The sequence below is a fragment of the Melospiza melodia genome, chromosome 4 (genome assembly GCF_035770615.1).
Source record: "Melospiza melodia melodia isolate bMelMel2 chromosome 4, bMelMel2.pri, whole genome shotgun sequence".
Lineage (NCBI taxonomy): Eukaryota > Metazoa > Chordata > Aves > Passeriformes > Passerellidae > Melospiza > Melospiza melodia.
This window is the reverse complement of record NC_086197.1, coordinates 79,998,369-80,018,991: the sequence shown is the minus strand read 5'-3', so window position 1 is coordinate 80,018,991 and position 20,623 is coordinate 79,998,369. Positions and strand designations below refer to the sequence as shown.

Here is a 20,623-nt window from a genome sequence, read left to right as displayed (position 1 = left end):
ACGTAAAACCATTTTGCATAGTGGATGGCATGTTTTAATGGAATCCAGTTTTTCAGGTGCTTGGGGCCAGTTGTCTGAGTCTAAACTGAGGGAGAGCTGAGCACAACAGAGCTCCTAATAAGGAGCTTTTCAAAAGTTCATGCCATTTAAGTAAAAGCAGTAATTTTAAATATTAATTTCTGTCTCATTCTTTTTTCCCTTTGTTTATGATCCTTTAAAAGTTGATGGCTCTGGTTCAGATCTACTGAATCAGAACTGAAGGTCTACTGTGTGTGCTCATGAACAGAAGCAGAGCCATCCTGTCAGGCTGTACAATGCTATGCAGTGGTCTGTTCTGTTTGTTCCTGTACTGCCTGGTGTAACTGCAGTCTGCAGCAGTTTTTTCCTCCAAGGAAATCCTGGTCACAGTTCCCAGGATAGCTTGTGCCAGTCCCACATGTCACTTAAAGTGCCATGGCATTGGTGGGAAAGAAGAGACCATTTAGTCAGAAGTCAGCCAGGCCTGGAGGCAGGAATGTCACTCGTAGTTTGGTTTGTTTACTGGCCACTGTCTCTTAGGAAAGCTGCTTCTTTTGGATGCTTTATTCTGTGTCAGCAACACACTCTTTTTAATAGTCTGATTTTGCAGTTCAGCATGTTGCTTCTGATTGTGTCTCTCATTTTTCTGCCAGCTTCTTTCCCTACTGTTCTGCTACATCTCCTTTCCTAAGAGAGCATTTCTCCTCTAAATTAATCCATTAGACACAGAGAGGGTACCTGTCCTCCCTCCTTTCAAGCTGTAGCCTCTTAATAAAAGAGGGCAGTAATAGTCAGGAAACCCCAACTAAATAGCAGTGATCAGATACAATCAGTTGCTGTAAGTTTTGCCTTATTACAAGTCAATTTCTTTAATGACCTTTGTTAGTACCACCTTCAAAAGGTTGTGAAACAATGCAGGGCACAATATATTCAAGTGTTTATACTTATGTCCGTGTTACAGAAGCATTCACCTGGGATTTAGTGTTGCAAGAACACTTGCAAAGCTGTGTCTTTCTTAAGCAATAAGATGTTAAAATCAGGAAAATTACAGGAAAATATTTAAAATGTTAAAAAATACAGAGATGTAATTTTAATGCCTATTAGGTTCAGCTGATACTAGGTTTGCCTCATACTAGCTCTGATTATTTGAGTGATTCTTAAAGATATTGAAGGAAGTTTTGAAGAGAAAACTATTCTATTATCTCATAGAATGATAAAGTCTCTTACAAACGTGGACTATTCTTAAATCTTTTATCACTACATGATATAAAGAGTACATGTTAAAAGTTTAAGCTGTAGTACAGCAAATGATACAAATGTTTGAAGATGTCTTTGGTATTTTTTCTGTTGTATTTATATTCAGTGTACTGAAATTTTTCCTATCTATGAAGATCCTATTACAGATATTTCAGGAATTTATTTTAATCATAGTTTTCAGTTTTTTCCTTAATATACAGTATAATATTCTTTCTATTGTTTGATTTTATGCTTTCAATTTTAAACTTTGTCTGTCTGGCCTGTAAATAAGTTAAAAAGGAAAAAAAATTAAAAATCTTTCATTGCACTTGTAGCAGTAAATTCTGTATATATAAATAGAAGTAAATTTTCCTAAGTATGCATTAATAGGATTTTTGTATTTCAGCTTGTCTGATCCCAGTGAAACAGCCTCCTGTAAACAAGACAACAATTGTGATTTTAGAAAATCTGGAGAGAGCTTATTTATCTGAATTACTCGGAGATTTTCTAGCACCTCTTGAGAATCGGAGTTCAGAAAATCCCTGCACTATTCAAAGAGGTATTTAAAGAATTTGGTTTGCTGAGATGTTTTTTCTACAGTACAGTTTTATTGTAATATATGGCAGAAAGGGAATGGGAGAAAAATGTAATTTGTTCAGTTTTTATATTTTATTGTAAATAGTTGTCCTTAACAAAGATACCATATTTTTTAGCTAATTTATGGTGTTTTGTGGGTTATTTCTCCTTTCTAATTATGTCACTGCTTCTTGCTTCTATATGAGATAATGTCAAGGCTTTGAGTATTTCAGTTAAGTGTTTTATGGTTCCTTTTTAGCAAATGGAGTTTCTGGTGCTTTTTACTTTCATGAGAACTGCTTTTTACTGGGGACCATTGCAAAGTGCCATCTTCATGGCTCTGACCTGCTGGTTCAGCAGCATTTCCGCTGGGTTCAGCTTCGGTGGGATGGGGAGCCAATGCGAGGCTTGCTTCAGAGGATTTTAAGGAGAAAAGTAATAAACAAGGTAAGAACTCAAATCACCTTCAGCAGTTATGTTCATCACCGGTTCTGTGAAATATGGATGATGGTAATGCCAAAAGCAGAGCAGATAAGTTGTTTCAGGAAAAGAAGCATTTAATTCTGGGAAGATGCAGGCTGTGTATGTGGAAATGTTGTGCTTGGTCTCACAGAAAGGTGTATGGTCATGGTTAATGGGCATAAACAGTTGGCTGGTTGCCTGTCAGCTGCATGAAACATCCTTCATTAATTTTTTTCAACATCTTTCATTCTTCTGACAATTATAGTAAAAATCAGTTTAACAAACATACATAGACTCTTCTTCAAAGAATTTATTCTCAATATCTAAAATAACATAGTCAGATATGTGTTTTGTCTAAGTTTTAAGCAGAAAAATATTTTCTATGATTCTCAGATCAAAAGAGGGGCAAATTATATAATTAGAAAAGTTGTTTTGAGCTAATAGATCTGTTGAAGCTGGAACAAAATTTCAAAATAAAATAAGGATGGGAAGTCTGTTTTAAATTCATAAATAAACAAAAATGAGAAATTAAAATAAAGATGTAGGTAAAAGAGGAATAGTGGACTTTCAGAAGTTATTTGGAATACCATTTGTGTGGTAGCAGCTATTACCAACAGTCAGGCACTGTTAGACATTGGCAGAGGGAGTTTAATCAAAACAGCTGCAAAGGAAAATAATCTTGGCAGCAGTTTTGAACAGGCTTAAAAAGGGAGATTGTTCTAGGAATAGAAAAAACTGCCAGTAATAAAGAGTCCTGTTATGGAACAACAGACCTACTGTCAGTTTTGAGTGTTCAGCTGGATGTGTCTTGGTTATCCTTGGGGATGTCATCTCCTGTACCCTTTGCCACAATTCTCATCTCTAAAGGCTTACTGATTCAAAGAGATCCTGCAGAGGAAATGTGTGGCATTTGAACATTTCAGCCAGAATAATGAGGAAATTTAGAACCAAAATACAGAATGGAAAAAAAGAGCCATGGGAAATCTATGAAACTCTTAATAGACTACTTTTCTTAGATTATATTTTTTAAGTTATGACTTGTTCATAGTGAAAGGCTGCATCAGACTTACTCTGCCAAACTGGTTTGGCTAGAAGAACTTGCAGCATCAAATAACAGATGTCATTTTCAAGCTATTTTTTGGGGAGCTTGAAAGAAATCCTTAGTCTAATAGGTTAGAATTTGACTATGTAATAGACTCCTACCTCTGACTGAAGTTGAACAGAATTTGGGTACTAATCTCATAATGTTTAATTTCTCTCAAGCTTATATGCAGATGGTGGCTATTTGGAGAAAAAAGCCATGTGTCTTCCTGGATCTTCCCTAATTAAATATGGAAATGCCCAGTGTGGTAGCACATTTTTTTTAAATACATCCTTGTGCCATATGTAAACTCAAATGCCAGTTAGTACAGGACTTAAAATAGTGGATTGCAAAGTCAAAAATAGAAGAAAGATTAATCTGTTGTAAAACTCTACAGCAAAGTAGAAACATGTATTGTTAGAACCATGGACTATTTCAGAGATCATTGCTCTGTACTATGGTACCTTGTTTATGCTATAAAATTCATGTGTTCAGGTGAAAAGGTCTTTTTTGCTGTTAGTTTGAACCATTAGGTTGTATGGGAACAGATTTAATGTGTTTCTGCTTTAAGTTCAACTACAGACTCTATCAAGAGGCTCTGGCTTCAGTGCTGTCAGTTACTATCCCTCGTGCATCTTTTAATGCTTCCTTTAATTTAAGCTGTTACAGAGGATAATCCTAGGATTAGGATGATGAAGACTGTAATTTGAAGTCAGAGGAAGCAGGAGATTTTTCTGGCACTAAATAATTTGCCCTTAACAAGGCAGACTAAAAACACAATTCTTAGAGGAAGACATCTTTTCTTCACTGCTACTAGATCTAAAATCAGTATGGAAATCCATACTGGGCATATGTCTGGATCAGATACTCCTGTTCAGTGCAATTGGGCATTTTTTAATAATGCCTTATTTGCATCATATACATTGCATTGTAAATGGTACATATCTCTTGTAATCCTAATCTTAAACACTGTAGAAAACCACTGCTACCAAAATTTCTGCCTTAGTTTCCCACAAGAAAGTAAAGGCATGTCAGTTGATTGATTAGGATATATATGTTGAAGTGTAGTTGGGAAAATAAGTTTTAATACAGCAAGATGTCAATATATTCTATAAAAAGGTTTGACTTGTTCTTGACTGTTCCTGATCTTTTAATAGCAACACATGCAATAAAAATAGCACCAAGCCTTCCTGGAGTTTCAAGGGAAGTGTTTGCAGTTCTGGTCTTATGCCATGTCAAATATCTTTTCTCCCTGCAGTTCAGAGGCAAAGTGCCTCCTCCATGTGATCCTGTGTGCAAGACCATAGACTGGATTCTGGCTGTTTGGCACCAGCTGAACTCTTGCTTATCACGTCTAGGAGCACCTGAAGCACTTATGGGGCCAAAGCATTTCTTCTCCTGTCCTGTGGTTCCAGGGCACAGCCAAGCAACAGTCAAGTAAGATTTTTGTTTCCTGTTTGATGCTGTTCAGTGCCAACTAGATACTTATCACAAACGTAGTAGTTGTGTTTCTCCCAAAACCCTGCTGACTCAGGAACCTTAAAAAAGCATTTTAATTTAAATTGCTGAAAGGTTTAAACTTCTGTTGGCTATTTAATTACTAGAAGAGCAATTCTAAAGGGCACAAGTGGGAAATGGGTGTCTAATACTGCACCAAAGTCAGTCCTCTTGTGATCTTCCATTTATTTTCTGACACAGAGATTAAAAGATTCAAGAAAAGTTGGTAGACTCTCATTTTGAAGTTGTATATAAAGGAAGTTTCAAGAATGATTTCTCACTCTTTTAAATACATGGTATAATTTTAATACATATAGTTTAGAGATGCATATAGTTTAATACACATAGTTTAGAGATACAATATACATACAGTTTAGAGATATATTATCTTAGTAAGTAGGGCAGTGTGGTACAGTGGGTTCAGTGCTGGTCAATAAGTTTAGTTACTTTAGTATATAAGTTTAGTCACACATATGGCTAGCAGGCCAGTAGCATTAAAAATATTAAAAAATAATGGAAATTTTGGCTTTTATCGCCTACAATTCCATAAACATCTAATCACATTCCAACTCCAAATGCTAGCAAATGATAAAAGAAATAATTACAAAATTTTAAATTTTATTAAATTCACACTAAGATGTCGTTTGGCTGTGTCAAAGAGGTAATAAGCCTCTAATTAAGATTCAGACTTACTCAGAACTGAAGTATAATATTGATTTCTGGATATGTGACATAACTTTTCTCACCAGTCAGGTCACCCCTTATCTGACCTGTTTCTCTTGTACCAGTTTCTGCTGACCCTTTTTCCAGGAGCCTCTGCTTAACACACAAGGGAGGGTGCATTGCTTAGCATGTGCAGAGGCTGTCTCATTTTATGTTCTGTCTGCAGATCTTGATACATTTTGTTTGTTTATTTTTCCTTTTTATTCTCAAAAAGTGCAGGTTAGATACTAATCTTCAGAGTAATTATCAAAGTCTAAATGTGGACATAAGATTGGCTTGGAATTGTATGGGTGCTGGGAAATAAAAAAAGAATACAGCATACCATGCATCTATTTCCCATCTTCCTCGTCAATCATGTCCTCTGAGATATTTTAATAATTTATTTCTTGCAGTGGCATTAATAGAGAACAGAAAAACTATTCTTTAGATATGTTAGTTATACATGTCTGAGTCTGGATTTCTTCTTAACGTAACTGTGACTGGGTTTCACAATGCTTTATTTTGAGTACAACCCTAAAATGCCCTTTATTGTATTCATATGCCATCTGACTTCTCATTTTAATGTAGTTTTTGTCCACTAATAAAGTATTAAAAAGCACAGCTCCAGTGAGCTCTTACTGGACACTTTTAGTTTAGCAGCATGATGGCTAACAGTGTGGTCATGCAATAAACAGCTTTCAATTAGCAGCTCACTGATTGATTGCTGTTATTTCAGTCTAATTAACCACTCCTTTCCTCTTGCCCCTCCTCCTCACTCTGCTATTCTGCTGCTTTTTGCATTTAGTAAAGCTTCTCTGAGTTAGTCCAATTCATTAGGACAGCAGACAGCTTTCTACAAATTGGGTTCCCTCTGGGCTCAGTGTTAGCATGAGACAGGAGGAAGGAGCAGCAGCAGGGCAGGCAGAGAGAGCGTGTGACAGGAAATTGTTCCCTGCTGTGTGTGTCATGTAGCTTCACCTACTTTGGTGAGAAGAGTGAATAAATGAAGAAAAATTTAACTACATTTTTTTCTTGGTTTAAGTTTAGGGAACTGAAGATGATGTTCCAACAGGAATGACTTTCACTTTGCAGCCCTTTTTGAGGGGCCAGGGGTGTGTTATACCTTTCCTAAGTATCAGCTATATCAAAGAATGGGGGACTTGATCAAGATGAGCAAAAATTAAAATTGAATTTAAATACAAGGTTGGAATTTTATTTAGAGAGCATGCCCATCCATTGTTAATTAGATTAGAATGGCCTCAATTAGTTTTATCTTTGCAGTGTTCATTCCTGACCATTTATACTGGCAGTATTGCAAAATGTTGAAAGCTTACATAGGCAGAAATTGAAAAGAGAGAGTTCTTTATGACTAAATTACAAGCAATTGTTTATTTTGGTAGCTTAGCTAGCAGAAACAGACTGTAACTATATGGAATAATATCTACAACATCATGCTAAGGAAGCTTCAAGGTCCTTCAAGGACTATCTGCAATCCACATTTTACATCATATTTTAACAAACGTACTAATTATTTTTTAAGTAATGTAACTTTATCAAGCTTATAAAAGCACTTTGAGCATTTATATATCATAAAAGCTCAATCTTATGCTTCACAACTGTCATAAATATGTCTTTCAAATCACTCATGCATTCTAACTTTAAAAAAAATGGAAAATAAAACCCCAAACAAAACAAAAAGTCATCATAATATTTTATGTGATGGGATGACTTCAGTGTATCAATATATCCAGCAAAATCATCCATTTAAGTCAAACAGACATTTTAGCCTTTGTGTTTTCTGAATGGATTTCTGCAAAGCTGAACACAGCATGATAGTCTATAATTTCTTACAGACCTTTAATATAAACCATCTGACTCAATCTTAGCATCTTCCTCCAGTAACAAGATATAAGAATAAACATAAAGAGTTGGAGTTGATCTAAAAATATTGTCTCAGTGTTGGTTGTAGATGTGAGCTGAGCCCTAAGTCTGAAATTTCTAGCCTTTATCCCCAGAGAACTCCTAAGTTATGAGAAATAGCATTTATTTTTCCCTAACAAAAATTTTTCACTTATTTGCTAATACAACATAATGCTTCTCTCTTAGAAAAGCAAAAGTCCCAGAAGACCCTTTAATCAAATTTTGAATTAAAAAATCAGACCCAGTCTCTAAACCAGACAATCTGGAATATCCACAGCATCCTGGAAACACAGTTCACCATAGATCAAATAAACAAAAGAGGAGTAAAAGCAAGGCAGCTATTTGAATAGAAATGTCTTGTAAACTGGACAAGTTTGGAAATGGAAGAACACTGGAAGGGGTACAACCATAAGTGAATACCTCCTTTTTTTCCATGCTGGCAGCAAATAGGCTAGGAATTAACACCTGCAAGCATGGAAATTTCTCCATGCACTTTAAAAAAAAATATGTATATATATGAACATGCATCTTTCTGGGACATATTTTTAGCCTTTAAATGAAAAGGATGTTTTATATTATCTGAAGGAGGAAAAGCATTAAGTCTGTGGTAAGTTTGTCAAGGCGAGCTAAAGAAATTTAGATCAAATATTTTAATCTAAAACAATAAGTAAACTCTTCCTTAAATAAAATCAGTCCCTCTCTGAAATGGGATGCTTCTTTAAAATGCAAAATCTGATATGTTACCAAAGTATAAAATCACAGGTTTTGATAATTGCTTTTGAAGTTAAAGGATTGGTTTTTGTACCACAGGTGGATGTCCAAGCTATGGAATGCTGTGATAGCTCCCAGAGTACAAGAAGCAATACTCTCCAGAGCCTCTGTGAAAAGACCATCTGTACCAGGACAAGCAATAGCCAAAAAAAGTCCTAGCCAAGGGCAACAGGCTGTTGTTAAAGCTGCTCTCAGTATCTTGCTAAATAAAGCTGTTTTGCATGGCTGTCCTCTACCCAGACCAGGTAAGAGTGAACTGTCTGAAAGCCAAGTAGTTGTGCATTGCTGAACTGGGGCTTTTTACTGCTTCCTTCCAATTTTAAAACTTGCAAAAAACATAGCTGTGGTTCTGAAGGGAGGTGGTGGGGTTAAAACTATTTACTGTCATTAAACTAAGTAGTTGTATAATGTATTCCAAGAAGAACCATTTGCAACAGTCAGTTCTTCTTAACACTGTTTTACTTTTGTTTCAGAGCTAGATAATTATATAGCAGATTTTAAGGGAGGAAATTTTCCTTTATCTGTGGCTTCAAGCTACAAAAATTGCAGTAAGAAAAAAGGTGAGAATGCTTCTTGGAGAAAAGTGAGCACAAGTCCTCGCAAAAAGTCAGGCCATTTGTCCTCCCAGTCATGGAATAAGCAGGAGACAAATACTGAAGGTAAATAAAGCTTTTCATTTTCAGTTCTGAAAGTTGTGTGTAGATGCAAATCAAATGTTTCTCCTACATGAATTAAAATTTTTCAATTAAATGACACTTATATTTATGTTCACCAGTAAGACACTGTTTATTTTTTTCCCCCCAAAATTACTTCTTTGTGACTGTGAGGTGTCCTAAGTAAGTTTGGTTGTTCTAATGCCCTTTCTGCTGTCCGATAACGAGGCAGGCATTGGCTCACATGGTGCAATTATAAGCAGTGGTTCCACCTCTGAGTGTATAGAATTACACTGAATCAGTTTCTTCTCCAATACCAGATGAGAGAAAGCTTCATTACTTTGTTGGTATTCCTTAGATTTGCCCCAAATTTACAGCATACATACTTCTTTGAGTTTCCTTACACTTCCTTTTTAACTTCAACACGATTATTATTACCGAGTGAATGCAGCTAGAAATAAATGAATACATTGCTCCCCAGATGATGCATCCCTTTTTCAGTCTTACTAGAAAAATTGAGTAGAATAATCTAGAAGCCCTGCAGTGAAAGAAAGATCTTCAGGTGTAAATTGAAGATTTTGAATTGATTTTCACTTCAATTGCAAAAAATAAATGTAAATAATTGTGTGTAGTCACAGATACTGTAAGGTTTTCAATCATCTTCAGTATGTTGTTTGATAAAGAGGGCTTTATATAACTGAGTCTGTGCATCTGTATAAATGTGGAAGGTATATTAGTGCTGATGCTTTTGAAAATTCTGTTCATCTCAAGATTGTAAGTCATATAATAAGCAGTTTTATTACACAGATAATGTATGGATTATTAGAGACACACATTATTAGAAATAATGATAGATACTATATAATGATATATCGATATATTCAGAAGCAACATTATTCTTCCAAAGGAGACAAATTTCTAGAAGGAAAACTTGGTATTATTGAAACTAAATACAATATGAAACAGAAAAACTTCAAGGGGAATAAAACCAAAGTACTTGCTTTCTGAAAATAAAGGTAACTACTTAAGAGGGAAGATTTAGGAAGAGAGAGAAGGCTTACACAGACACACACACACACACACATACATTTTAGGAACAGTAAGATTGTAGCCTAAATTACCTCATATACAAAGAACCAAAATACTTGATGCTTGCTACTTTGCAGCATTAAAATGAGCAATTCATTTCTTGTTCAGAAAGAAGTCTGCTTTTTCTGACTGAAACTAATGTCCTGATTGCCAGTTTTCTGTTTGAATTGGGAATTTATCTAATCCTACTGAGAGGATTAAAGAAATAATGAACATGTTGTCGTATTTTGTACCTGAGAACGTTCTTGGAATCCAGTTAATATCTGTGAATATGAGTTATAAATGGAGCAGTCAATTAAGTTTAGTATTCTTCTATTTTGGACTATCAGAATCAAATGCTGTTGCTGTTTCCAGTAAAGGTAAATTATTTAATTTTAAGTAATGAAGAAATTTCTCTTGGGAAGAACCAGTAAGGGTTGTTCAAAAGCCTAACACAGAAACCTCATGTCCTCTCTTTCACAAAAGTTTAGACAATCTCCTATTTGCCATTTCAGCAGTTCCTTATGCTACCCTAAACATTTTCAAGGGATGTATTCTGATCTTTGACAGACCCTGTTGATGTAATTAGTTAGTAAATGGGACATTTTCCCTGTTTGTCTTAGATTTTAGAATAAAGAAATCAACACACATGGTAACACACTAACAAGTCAATCTCTCTTTTGTGCAGGTATAAAATCTAAGACTGTGTTACAACCAAACTGTAAGAAAAAAGCTTCTCCCACCACAAAGTAAGTTTTAATTTCTGGTATTTGTGACACTTGGCAAAAAATAAAGATGATAGCATTCTGTTGTAAAGCAGCGCACCATAAGTAATAGATCAGTAGTTTTTTGGTAATGTTTTGGTTCCATATCTGAAGAATGGAAATACTCTTATCTTTTCATTTCTGAGAGGAAATAAAATTTATGTACTTTGATATAATTTTAGAATCCATTTCTTTATTTGAAGCCTTGCAGCACTACCTGTCTTTTTATGTAACAAAACAGTCTATGACTTAAGACTCTTATGTAACACTTACTTTGCCTTGAAAAGTTGACTGTATGCTTTTATCAGCTGGCATTATGTTTTAAAAACTCCTCTGGCTATTTCAGCTTGCTGAATGGCAATTCAAGATGGAATAGTACACGCACTTTAGTCCCACTGATACAGAGTTTCCTTGAGAAAGTGTATGAATTAGCTAGAGGGAACTGCATTTGAGACTTCAATCTGAAACCTCCGTTCTACCTTATTCACAGGCACAGAGAAAATAGAATATTTATGCTTCCAGTACACCAGAGGTTTTTCTAAATGTTTGGAATTATTTCCAAAAAGCAGAGTGGAATGAAATTGCTGCATCTTAAAAAGAGAGGAGTCTGAAAATACTAGAAAGAGGAATCCTTTGTTAGAGTTTCAGAATAGAGAGAATATGAATAGAAAGATCTATTATGAGATAATTATTGACAACTACTGCTGTCAGTTCATCAGATGTTATTTTGGTTTTGTTTGCAGTAGTAAAGGTCATTTGGGAAAAAACTACTATTTTTGAGGTGTCTGTAATATTTATTTTTAAATTCTGTATAATAGCTTAATTTAAATGTTCTTTCTGATTTTTTGGGGGGTTTTTTAACCAGATCTTCAGAGAAGGATCATTTGAGAACATTAAATCTGGAGCAAAGGCTGTCTGTTGGTTCTGATGATGAAGTAGATCTTGTGCAGGAACTTCAAAGTATGTGTTCCAGCAAATCTGAGCCTGATATAAGCAAGGTAAACATAAGGCTTTTAAATAATTTACTGCATTACCATATTCAGTTGGTTTTTATGTGTTTAAAATAAATTTTTGATTTACAAGCCCTGCTTAAACTGAAGAAAATTATTAAATTATTTGGGAATAAGCTAAAGTCAACTAATATATGATTCATTTGATGGTAGTTGTTCTGGTTTAACATACACTATTTTAAATTACACCTTCACCAGTTTTTCTTGTAAAGATTTTTGCAGTGAAGGATGAAATTTCTATAAAATCACAGAATAGCCTGAGTTGGAAGGGACACGCTAGGATCATTGAATCCAACACCTGCCTCTTCACAGGATCACACTGAGAGTTACACCATGTGCCCAAGAGCATTGTCCAAAAGCTTCTTGAACTGTCAGTGACCACTTCCCTGAGAACAGCCATCCCTGCATTACTGTTCCCTTGTTATCTTTGATGGTCTCATTACTCCCATTGGGAAACTGTTCTGTAGTCTTAAAGACATAGAAAGTTTTCCCTAATATGCATTAAACATTTGGTTTGATACAATCCATCAGCCTTCACAGCACTGGCTCAAAGCTCCTCTGCTCCGTAGGCAAAATACAGTTTACTGCCCCGAGCTAGAGAGGGTGGATTGGCCTAGTTCTTTAACAGTGGGAAAAGAGGGTGAAGGATATTTGCAGGGCTCATAGTTTTGGGCTGAATTCGATGTTTTAGATGTTTATGGGGGATATGTTGAGGCTGAGTGTGGAGCTGTGGATCTCTCTCATTTTTTCTTTTATACCGATACCATGCAGCTTTCCCTGTGGCTCAAGCTATTTATTATTATTCATCTTTCCTCCTAGCACAGCTGATGTGGGTGGCTGTGACAGCAGGCTGTGTTCACACTGGAGCAGCTGTTCCATATCTTTTGAAACATGGATAGAGTCAGTCTTAGGCTATTGTCCAGTTAGGCTGTGCATGACATCCTCTAGGATTTCCCTGAACAGTGCTTCCATTAGTTTTGCTTTTTTAAGTATTCTGTTTATTCTTAGAAGACAACCAAGTTTTTATTAAAGAAAAGAAATATTGTGTTTGGGAAGATTTTTCAACCTGTTTATTGGAACCCTTTATTAGTGTTTTGTTTTGGGTTGTTTTTCCTAAAGTATTTACAGTACATGAATGAGTCACATGCACCAAGCTAATCACTAGTCAGTTAGCAGGGATTTACTGTAGCTATCCTTAAAAGAATGGGATGTGCTTAAAGAAATGGCAACCAACTGAAAATTGTGTTTAATAACATGCAAAGTATAATTGCTTGTTGATGACAATTCAAGGAAATACGGGTTAGATAAGGAAGGAGATAGATGTCAAGTCTTTTGTTCAGTTTCCTCACCATGGGTGGAACCATCCTTGGCTGGAATTTCTGTTGTTAATTCCCCAGATGCCTAAGTAGAGCCTTGCAGAAGTAAGGGTGCTGTTGCATGCTTTCTTTGTGTGATGTAGTTTCAGGATGCCAACAGAATAAGTATTTCTGCTCTTTAATTTGCCCTTTCACTCGAATATATTCCTGTTGCCCTCACTGAGTTGGGATTGAATATGTTTGCAGAATTGAATTGGATCAGCTTGCCCCCCAGGATAAAATATGTAGTTTTCAGTGAGGACAGCATCTTGAGCAGGCTCTTTTATTTTCTGGTCAGGAAAAATAGAAAAAAATGGAAGGGAAAAATAGTAGGGAAGAAACATGGCAGGAGAAAGAGAAAACAATCATTCATTTCTCTGATGTTCCTGGGGGCTGGTTAAAATTTGATGGGATACTGCCCTTAATCTCCACTGAGAAATACTAATTTGGAAATGCATGCTTAATCTTCCTCTGTAGTTGATATGAAATCTCCATCTCCCATCTTCTAAAAATGCACTCAAGAGTAAAGAAGAGATATTTTAATTGTTCTTTGGATATTTATGCATTGCATTGTACAGAAGCCATGAAAATAAAATCAAGCCTCCAAAAATCAGCAAATTTAAACATAATCACTGTGAATTACTAAAAAAAATCACTGTTTTCTTATCTTTCTTTAGATTGCAGATTCTAAGGATGAGTTACTGATGTTCAGTAAGTCCCAGAACATTCCTGTCTTTTCAGCAAGTGGTACTAACCCAAATAAAACAAGAGCACAAAAGGTAGGTGAAATGAGTTTTACAGTAGGATAGGAAAGGTGGCTTGAGTTTTTCCAAATCTGAATTTCTGACTGGATCCTAAGAATTAGTGCCCTGTTTATTACAAGAAAAAACTGTCATTATTCTTAGGAAACTTGCTAGACTACCATGCCAAGTTTCTTTCATGTGTCTTAATAAAAGCTAAAGATTTATTAAAACAATGGATGTACTTGCTTTCAGTTTTGGCTTTCTACATAAAGCCATCTTCCCAGGCCAAGTATTTTTGACATCACATTGACATTACAAGTTATTTCCATCAGATATGAAGAGAAATAAAGTCTGGGTTTGTTGTTTCCTCTCAATTAATGTCATTCAGTAATTTTGCAAAAGTACCACTTTCAAAATTCTTTTAAAATTCATCAGATCTGGTTGCTCTGATGTCACAGCTCTCAGGGGCAAAAATATTGAAAAGACATGATATTACCAAATTTTGTGAATAGCTTTTTTTTAGAGGTATTCAGTGCCTTTTTTTGACCTAACTATTTGCTGAAATGTACAGTCATCTTGCTGTGTTATATATGTAAATAAACTTCAGTGATTTCAGAGTGGGAAGATAAGATGAATATTATTGGAAGATATAGTAAGTCTATTATCATCTTCTTTTCAGAAATTTTTATTATTGTTTGTGGGCACTGCCATCCCTACTAAATACAAAGATGAAATTATGTCCTGCTTAGTTTTCATTCTTTGGAAAATTATGTTTTCTCTGTTGCTACATTTTGTTCCCTTTTCTTTTTTGCTCTTTGTACTTGTGAACATCAAGAGAGCTTCTGAGCTCAATTAATCTTAGCCAGGGCTTAATCTGTGATCTGTGTTCCCTTACCAGGCCTTCTGTGTTCCTTTGATATGGGTCTTTTGGAGGCCAATCCTGATGTTTTATCTGATTGCAGTAAATTGTTTTCTAGAGACACCATTTTCTGCTGATACAGTGAAATTCCTGAAACTAGATTAACTAGCATACCTTAGCATTAAGAGAGCTGACTTTCACAGACCACCAAACATTCTGAATATGAAGGTACCACAAGGATTTTCGAGTCCATGTCTTGAGTGATTGACCCATGCGAGGACTGAACCCACAACCTTGCTGTAATCAGCACCATGCTCTGACCAGCTGAGCCACTCCCAGGATCTGATGAGTTAACAGTCTTGCAATCATATTTCTTTATATCCAAATATTCAGAAAGTTAGACTACTGCCTGTAATTTTACTTCAACTCCATAGAACAGTCTCCAGTAAAAGAAATAATTTAACCCCGCAGATCCACAAGTAGGTGTACTCCTTTTGAATATTTCTCTAAACACATTCAGGCATCCCAAATCAGAGCTTCACACAGCAGTGATGCCTGGATAATCTGCTAAGTTAGTACCAATAAGTCAGTGTACCAGTTCCTACTGTACATTTCTCCTAGTGATTTTTTTTCTTTAAAAATCCTGCTAACAACAGAAGGCATTACTATATTGACTTCCAATAGACAAGTTTAGCTACTTGGGAGGTTTGTATAAAACTTGGTCAAAAGCTTTCATACAGAATTAAAAATAATATTTTTCTGGGAAGATGTTGGCAAAAATGAAGGAAACACAACCCAACCATGTCAAACAGTGATGCTTATTTATACACAAAATGGTTTTTTTTCCTTTATTTCTAGGATGGAATGCGTCCTCTCAGCAGCAGTCGAACTGTAGAAAGCAGCAACAGTAAATCAAAGACAGAGTTGGGTGTTTCAAGAGTTAAATCTTTTCTTCCTGTTCCTAGAAGCAAAGTCACCCAGCCTTCTCAGAATACTAAAAAAAAGCAGCAGCAGTAATACAAGGCAAATAGAGGCAGATAATAACACAAAAGGAGAAATTTGGAATTTGCACAAAAAAGAACAAATAGAAAAATCCAATAAATAAACCTGCCTATCTTACAATTTTTTGTGTTCATACAATCTCTAATGCAAAGAACCAAGTACTTAAATATGTAAATATTTTTTAAAAACAAACTATTACCCTGTAATGTAAAGTTTGTACAGGACCACAGTTTTATTTCTATGTACATCAGCTTGAAATTATATTGATTTAAAGTTCAGAAATGGGCATTTTGCCTCCTCCATAGATGGTTGGGTTTTTTTCTTCTTTTAATATGAAAATTACTTATTTAAAAGATAATATTCAGGGGTACCTGCCACAGGATTCTGTTTGTGTATATACTGTACATAAATATATTCTATTAAGTTCACATGTTAACCTGCATTCAGATGAGTTGCACAATATATACAACAATGGCTTAAAGCTATTGTTCATGCATTTTAAAGACGTTTTATCTTCACTTAATGAAAAATTAGTGAATGTGGCAATAACTGAAATGTTTGGAATTGCAGATCGATTACTTTCAGCTACAAGCCATATTAAATACTTTGATTTTGTCATCATCATCTGCCTGCTGAATTGTGATTTTGTTTATCTCAAGCTTCTCTTCATCTAAAATGTAATGAAATTCCTTTATAAATTCCATCTCTTAAAAAAGGAAAGAGATTGAGAAATTAAAATGCAACAGAAGTTATTTTTCTCAGACTCTTACTCTTTGATAGAATTGAAGAAAATGTGATCATTTATTAACTTAGTTTTTCTTGTATACTGTAAAAACTTTTATATGCTTCATTAGTGTTTTAAAAGCATCCAAGAAATAAAAGTGTTTTACAGAAACAGATTTTACTGAAAAGGAATTTGAGCAAAAGCTTAACTACAGTATTATCCAAGATAATGTAGTAGCTATGAGTTACTATGTAATTATCAATTTCTGTTGTGGATTTAAGATGTAATTGCTATAAAATGATACTTGAGTTGCAGTTAAAATTAACTCTTTGTCATTTTTCTCTCCGCCACTGAGGTAGATCATGTTCCCATGAGGGACAGTTGCTATGCAGGGCATATTTCCCCAGCCTCTTTCTACAATAGTTGCAGTTACATCCTTGTGAATTGTAGGAGTGTGGAAATGTGCGCTGTTGAGATAGCTCACCTGTTAGGCAGGGGAAAGTGCAGATTTTTCTGGAGATCAGATTTTGATGCCTTCTTCTGGGTTAGTGGGAGATGGTTTGGAGAATTTGGACAGTAATATGCCTCTAATATCCAAAAGAGCGTTTTTCTCAAAATAAGCCTGGAGGAGGAAAGGATTAACTGTTTCCTAACACTTTGCCTTTGTATATAAAACAGTTATCCCAGACTCATGTCAATAAAATCTTTGTATGGCATATTGGCTTGCTTTCTCTGAGTTTGTGTGTGTGTGTTGGCTCTATAGATATTGATATTAGAAGTTTATTTCTGAAATAATTTCCTGCACGATATATTTAGAAAGCACTTTGGTTTTAGGCAATTGCTGTTTCACTAAGACTTCAATTTGCTGTGTGATATGAATGTGTAACCAAATACAGAGCATTTCTCTAGAGATTGATTTTTACTTTATATATTTTTCATTCATTTTTGTGCTGAAAAATGTATGCTGCTTTTGCTGGTGGTTCTTAGCAGAATGAGTCAGCTGCCAAGCACTGCAGGTTGGAGCAGTGAGTCGCAGCAAGTAGGATCCCTGATGTGCTGAAGCAGTGAGCAGTGGTGTGGTAGCTTGTGTGAGAAGCTCAAGTATGGATTTCCTGGCCAAGGAGGAAATATGAGTGGAAGACACTATTTGTCAGGATCATATAAATTTCAACATCAGAATTTGCAATAACAATTTTTTTTAAAGAGCTATAAGAAAAGAAAAATCCTGACATGCTTCTAAGCCAGGTTTGTTCTGTGTTTAAAATACACCTTGGAAATGTCACACCTCATTTAGATCAAGTGTTAACAGTGTGCTTCTGTGTGGGAAGATACTGGGCCGTGTCCTAAAGTATGCTCTGAGGCATATTTTAAAACTGCATATTGTCTGTGAGAGTAAAAACTAATCAGTACTGTACTGTGCGTGAAAATCTGTGGAGGACAGAGTAACTTTGGTCATGGTATGAAAGTTAGGTCTCTTGCTAAATTTAGCATTGCTTTTCAATGCCCTCATTATCCTTCCTTTTCAGCCTGCTGTCCTAAACTCTCCATCTGTGTCCTTCCCCTTTTTGACTTCTGTCTGCTGTCATTTTGTTTGTCTGTCAGTTCAGCGCAGTGTGTGATCTCCATGCAGCTTTAATCTCACAGTATCTTGCAGATCCCCTCATTGGTGGTTCTCTTCTGCACTAAGTGCTAATCTCTCTTGTTAGGCCACAGCAGTTCCTGCCCTAAAAGAGTGAGCACCACAAAACTGTGACACAGTTTGCTTGTGGACATGCTGACTTCTCTGCTGGCTTATCACTTGGTTTGTGATAGGTCGTGCTGAAGCAAGGCCAGTCTCTGTTCATGAGCTCAGGGTTTCACTTGTGTCTTCAGGTTCTTCCTGTGATGCTACACTTATCCTCATACCAGCTACTCTCACTTCAGGTTTGTAATGGGCAAAATCCTTTCTCTTCCTTGCTTCCTGTGTCTCGAGCAGAGAGGATTGGAGTGTGCTCTGGTGAGCCACACCCATCCATGCTGCATCTGCTCCCAGCTATTACCCCATAACTTTGAAAGAGGTGAGTGAAGAGAGAGGCCCCATCTCCATGGAGGAGTATCTCAGAAGGTGTAGGGAAGCTTCTACTGGTGAATCCATTTGACAGGCCACTGGGGCAGTGAAAGACTTATAATTTAGCCCTCATCTGACTACACTACATTCTTTATACCCATCTCAATGTCTTCAACCAAAGAAACATGAAAGATGCTTCTCATCCATCTGCTCTGTTACGTACTAAACATGCCAGCTCATCTCTTCAAGCCAGTCCTGAAAATAAAAGCTTTCAGCATGTCCCCAATGGTTCTTATTTCTTGACAAGAACATGTACTATCTTCCGTAAGTGAATGTCTGAGTCTGTCAGACAATATTTGCCTTTTTTTATTGGGTTGCTGAGTATGAACTCCAAAATTAAACCATGAAGAAAGCTTCTCCATCATGCAACAAAAGCAGCAACATTCATCAGCAACAGCAAAACCAGAAGGCCTGAGGCACATCTCTTCCTGTAATACAGCTCAAGTGATTTACAATATACATCCAAAACCCTCCAGCTTTCCAGTAGAACTGGAGAAGCAAAACAGCCTCTGGTGGTGCAAGATGCTTGAAGAAAGGATGAAGGATCACTTTCTTGGTCATAACTGGCTAAAGTGATATTTATGTTGCTCAAACCATAGGTAAGACACATGAGAATTACTAAGTGAGCTATTCTTCAAGAAACTTGAAGAAGTGACTTTAAGGGAGCACAAGGTATGGTAGTACTGGGCTGTAGTATCACTCAGAAACCTCTGGCTGCATTTTACAAGGGGTGTATTTTGAGGTTGAAGTGAGCCCTGGGTAATGAACTTAGTATAAATATTGTTTATCCTAGGAACAGGAAATTGGTTTTAGAGAACACGGGGGTTTGTAAAGGAAACTAATTACTGTATTGCATTGTATTGCTTAATTTGCAAGATGTTTTTGGACAGCAACTAATGGTCCATTAATGAACAATTGTACATCAGTTCTAAAGTTGTGTGGATTTTTTTCCAAATGTTAAATCATAGCCAAGTAATTATAAACCAAAAATACCAAATCTATAATGGAAAAATGAGGAAAAAAATAATCACCGGAACATTTTTTAGGTAAATAAAATCAAACAAATTTTGTAGTCCTGAAATTACCTCCAGCAATTAACAACAATTAATACAAGAAAATGGTTTAAAAGGCCTAAAGTTGCTAAAAAATTACTTAAGCATGTTGCTTAAACGGGTAGATAGCATTCAAAAAGTGTAATTGCTATCAGGTGTTTAGCAGCTCTGAAATAACAGCCTGAGAGATTTGAGTCTTGCAGAACTGGAGGAGGTGGATTTTTAGAAAGACTTTGGAAATGGATATTTAATGAATAAAGCACAGCTGGTAAGACACTAGTTAAGCAACTGTGAAAACAAAGTTGTTTGTTGGAATAGCAGGCTTGTTTGATTCCAGTGAGATACTGAGCAGTTCCCACTAATGACAATTATCAAGCTACTTTGTGCAGTTATTTTGTATATTAGATTTATGAAAATGGATAAGTGTGCATAGTTCAAGTTTGTTTAGGCTATCCTTGCTTAGCCTTTGCTCTTCCAAGAGCTTCTTAGTGCTGTAATAGCATTGTGGACACCCTTCTACATTGTGCTTAAGGACAGCTACAGAACCTCTTTTCAACTTTTTTTGTTAGCAGGCTGCAAAATGAGATCTCACGCCTAGTATTAAAGTCAGCATGCTCTTCTCTGTGGCTGTATGTTGTACACACCCACACTTCTGTATAGGTGGTTTTAATGAAAAAGTGCTCTGGTAAGAATATTTTTTATATCTGTTTTATCAAATGCATGCAAAGCAAAGCACATGAGAAGAAAAATTCCCTTAAGTACTGCTCAGCCTGTGTTTATGAAGGTCATTGTTTGTTCTTCCACTGTTTATGGCCTCATTTGCTTCTTTTTTATTTTCTCCCTTCTCTCTTGTGTTCCATTTTCCATCACGAACAGCATGTGCAACTTCCCAGATTAGTTTCAGGCAAACATCCCTGGGAGCTGTCACCCTCTGACAACAGGTACAAGAACACTTACTCTAGAAGGTAACGTGCTCTGGCTCAACCTGTGTTGGGAAGGAGAGGCTGTGTCATCCTCCTCATG

General features: G+C 36.0%; 1 protein-coding gene across 3 annotated transcripts in view; it reads left to right on the top strand.

The window, feature by feature from the left end:
• The window catches only part of CTTNBP2 (cortactin binding protein 2), a 76,294-nt gene extending 59,137 nt beyond the window's left edge, over positions 1-17,157 (top strand). For all 3 annotated transcript variants that reach the window (XM_063155326.1, XM_063155327.1, XM_063155328.1), the window contains 9 exons: positions 1,661-1,813; positions 2,090-2,277; positions 4,632-4,810; positions 8,303-8,508; positions 8,737-8,922; positions 10,673-10,733; positions 11,614-11,746; positions 13,791-13,892; positions 15,574-17,157. In XM_063155326.1, the coding sequence (XP_063011396.1) occupies positions 1,661-1,813; positions 2,090-2,277; positions 4,632-4,810; positions 8,303-8,508; positions 8,737-8,922; positions 10,673-10,733; positions 11,614-11,746; positions 13,791-13,892; positions 15,574-15,732 (1,367 nt within the window). In that variant the 3' untranslated portion in view covers positions 15,733-17,157. The remainder of the gene's footprint in view (positions 1-1,660; positions 1,814-2,089; positions 2,278-4,631; positions 4,811-8,302; positions 8,509-8,736; positions 8,923-10,672; positions 10,734-11,613; positions 11,747-13,790; positions 13,893-15,573) is intronic.
• Positions 17,158-20,623: the final 3,466 nt, after the last annotated feature.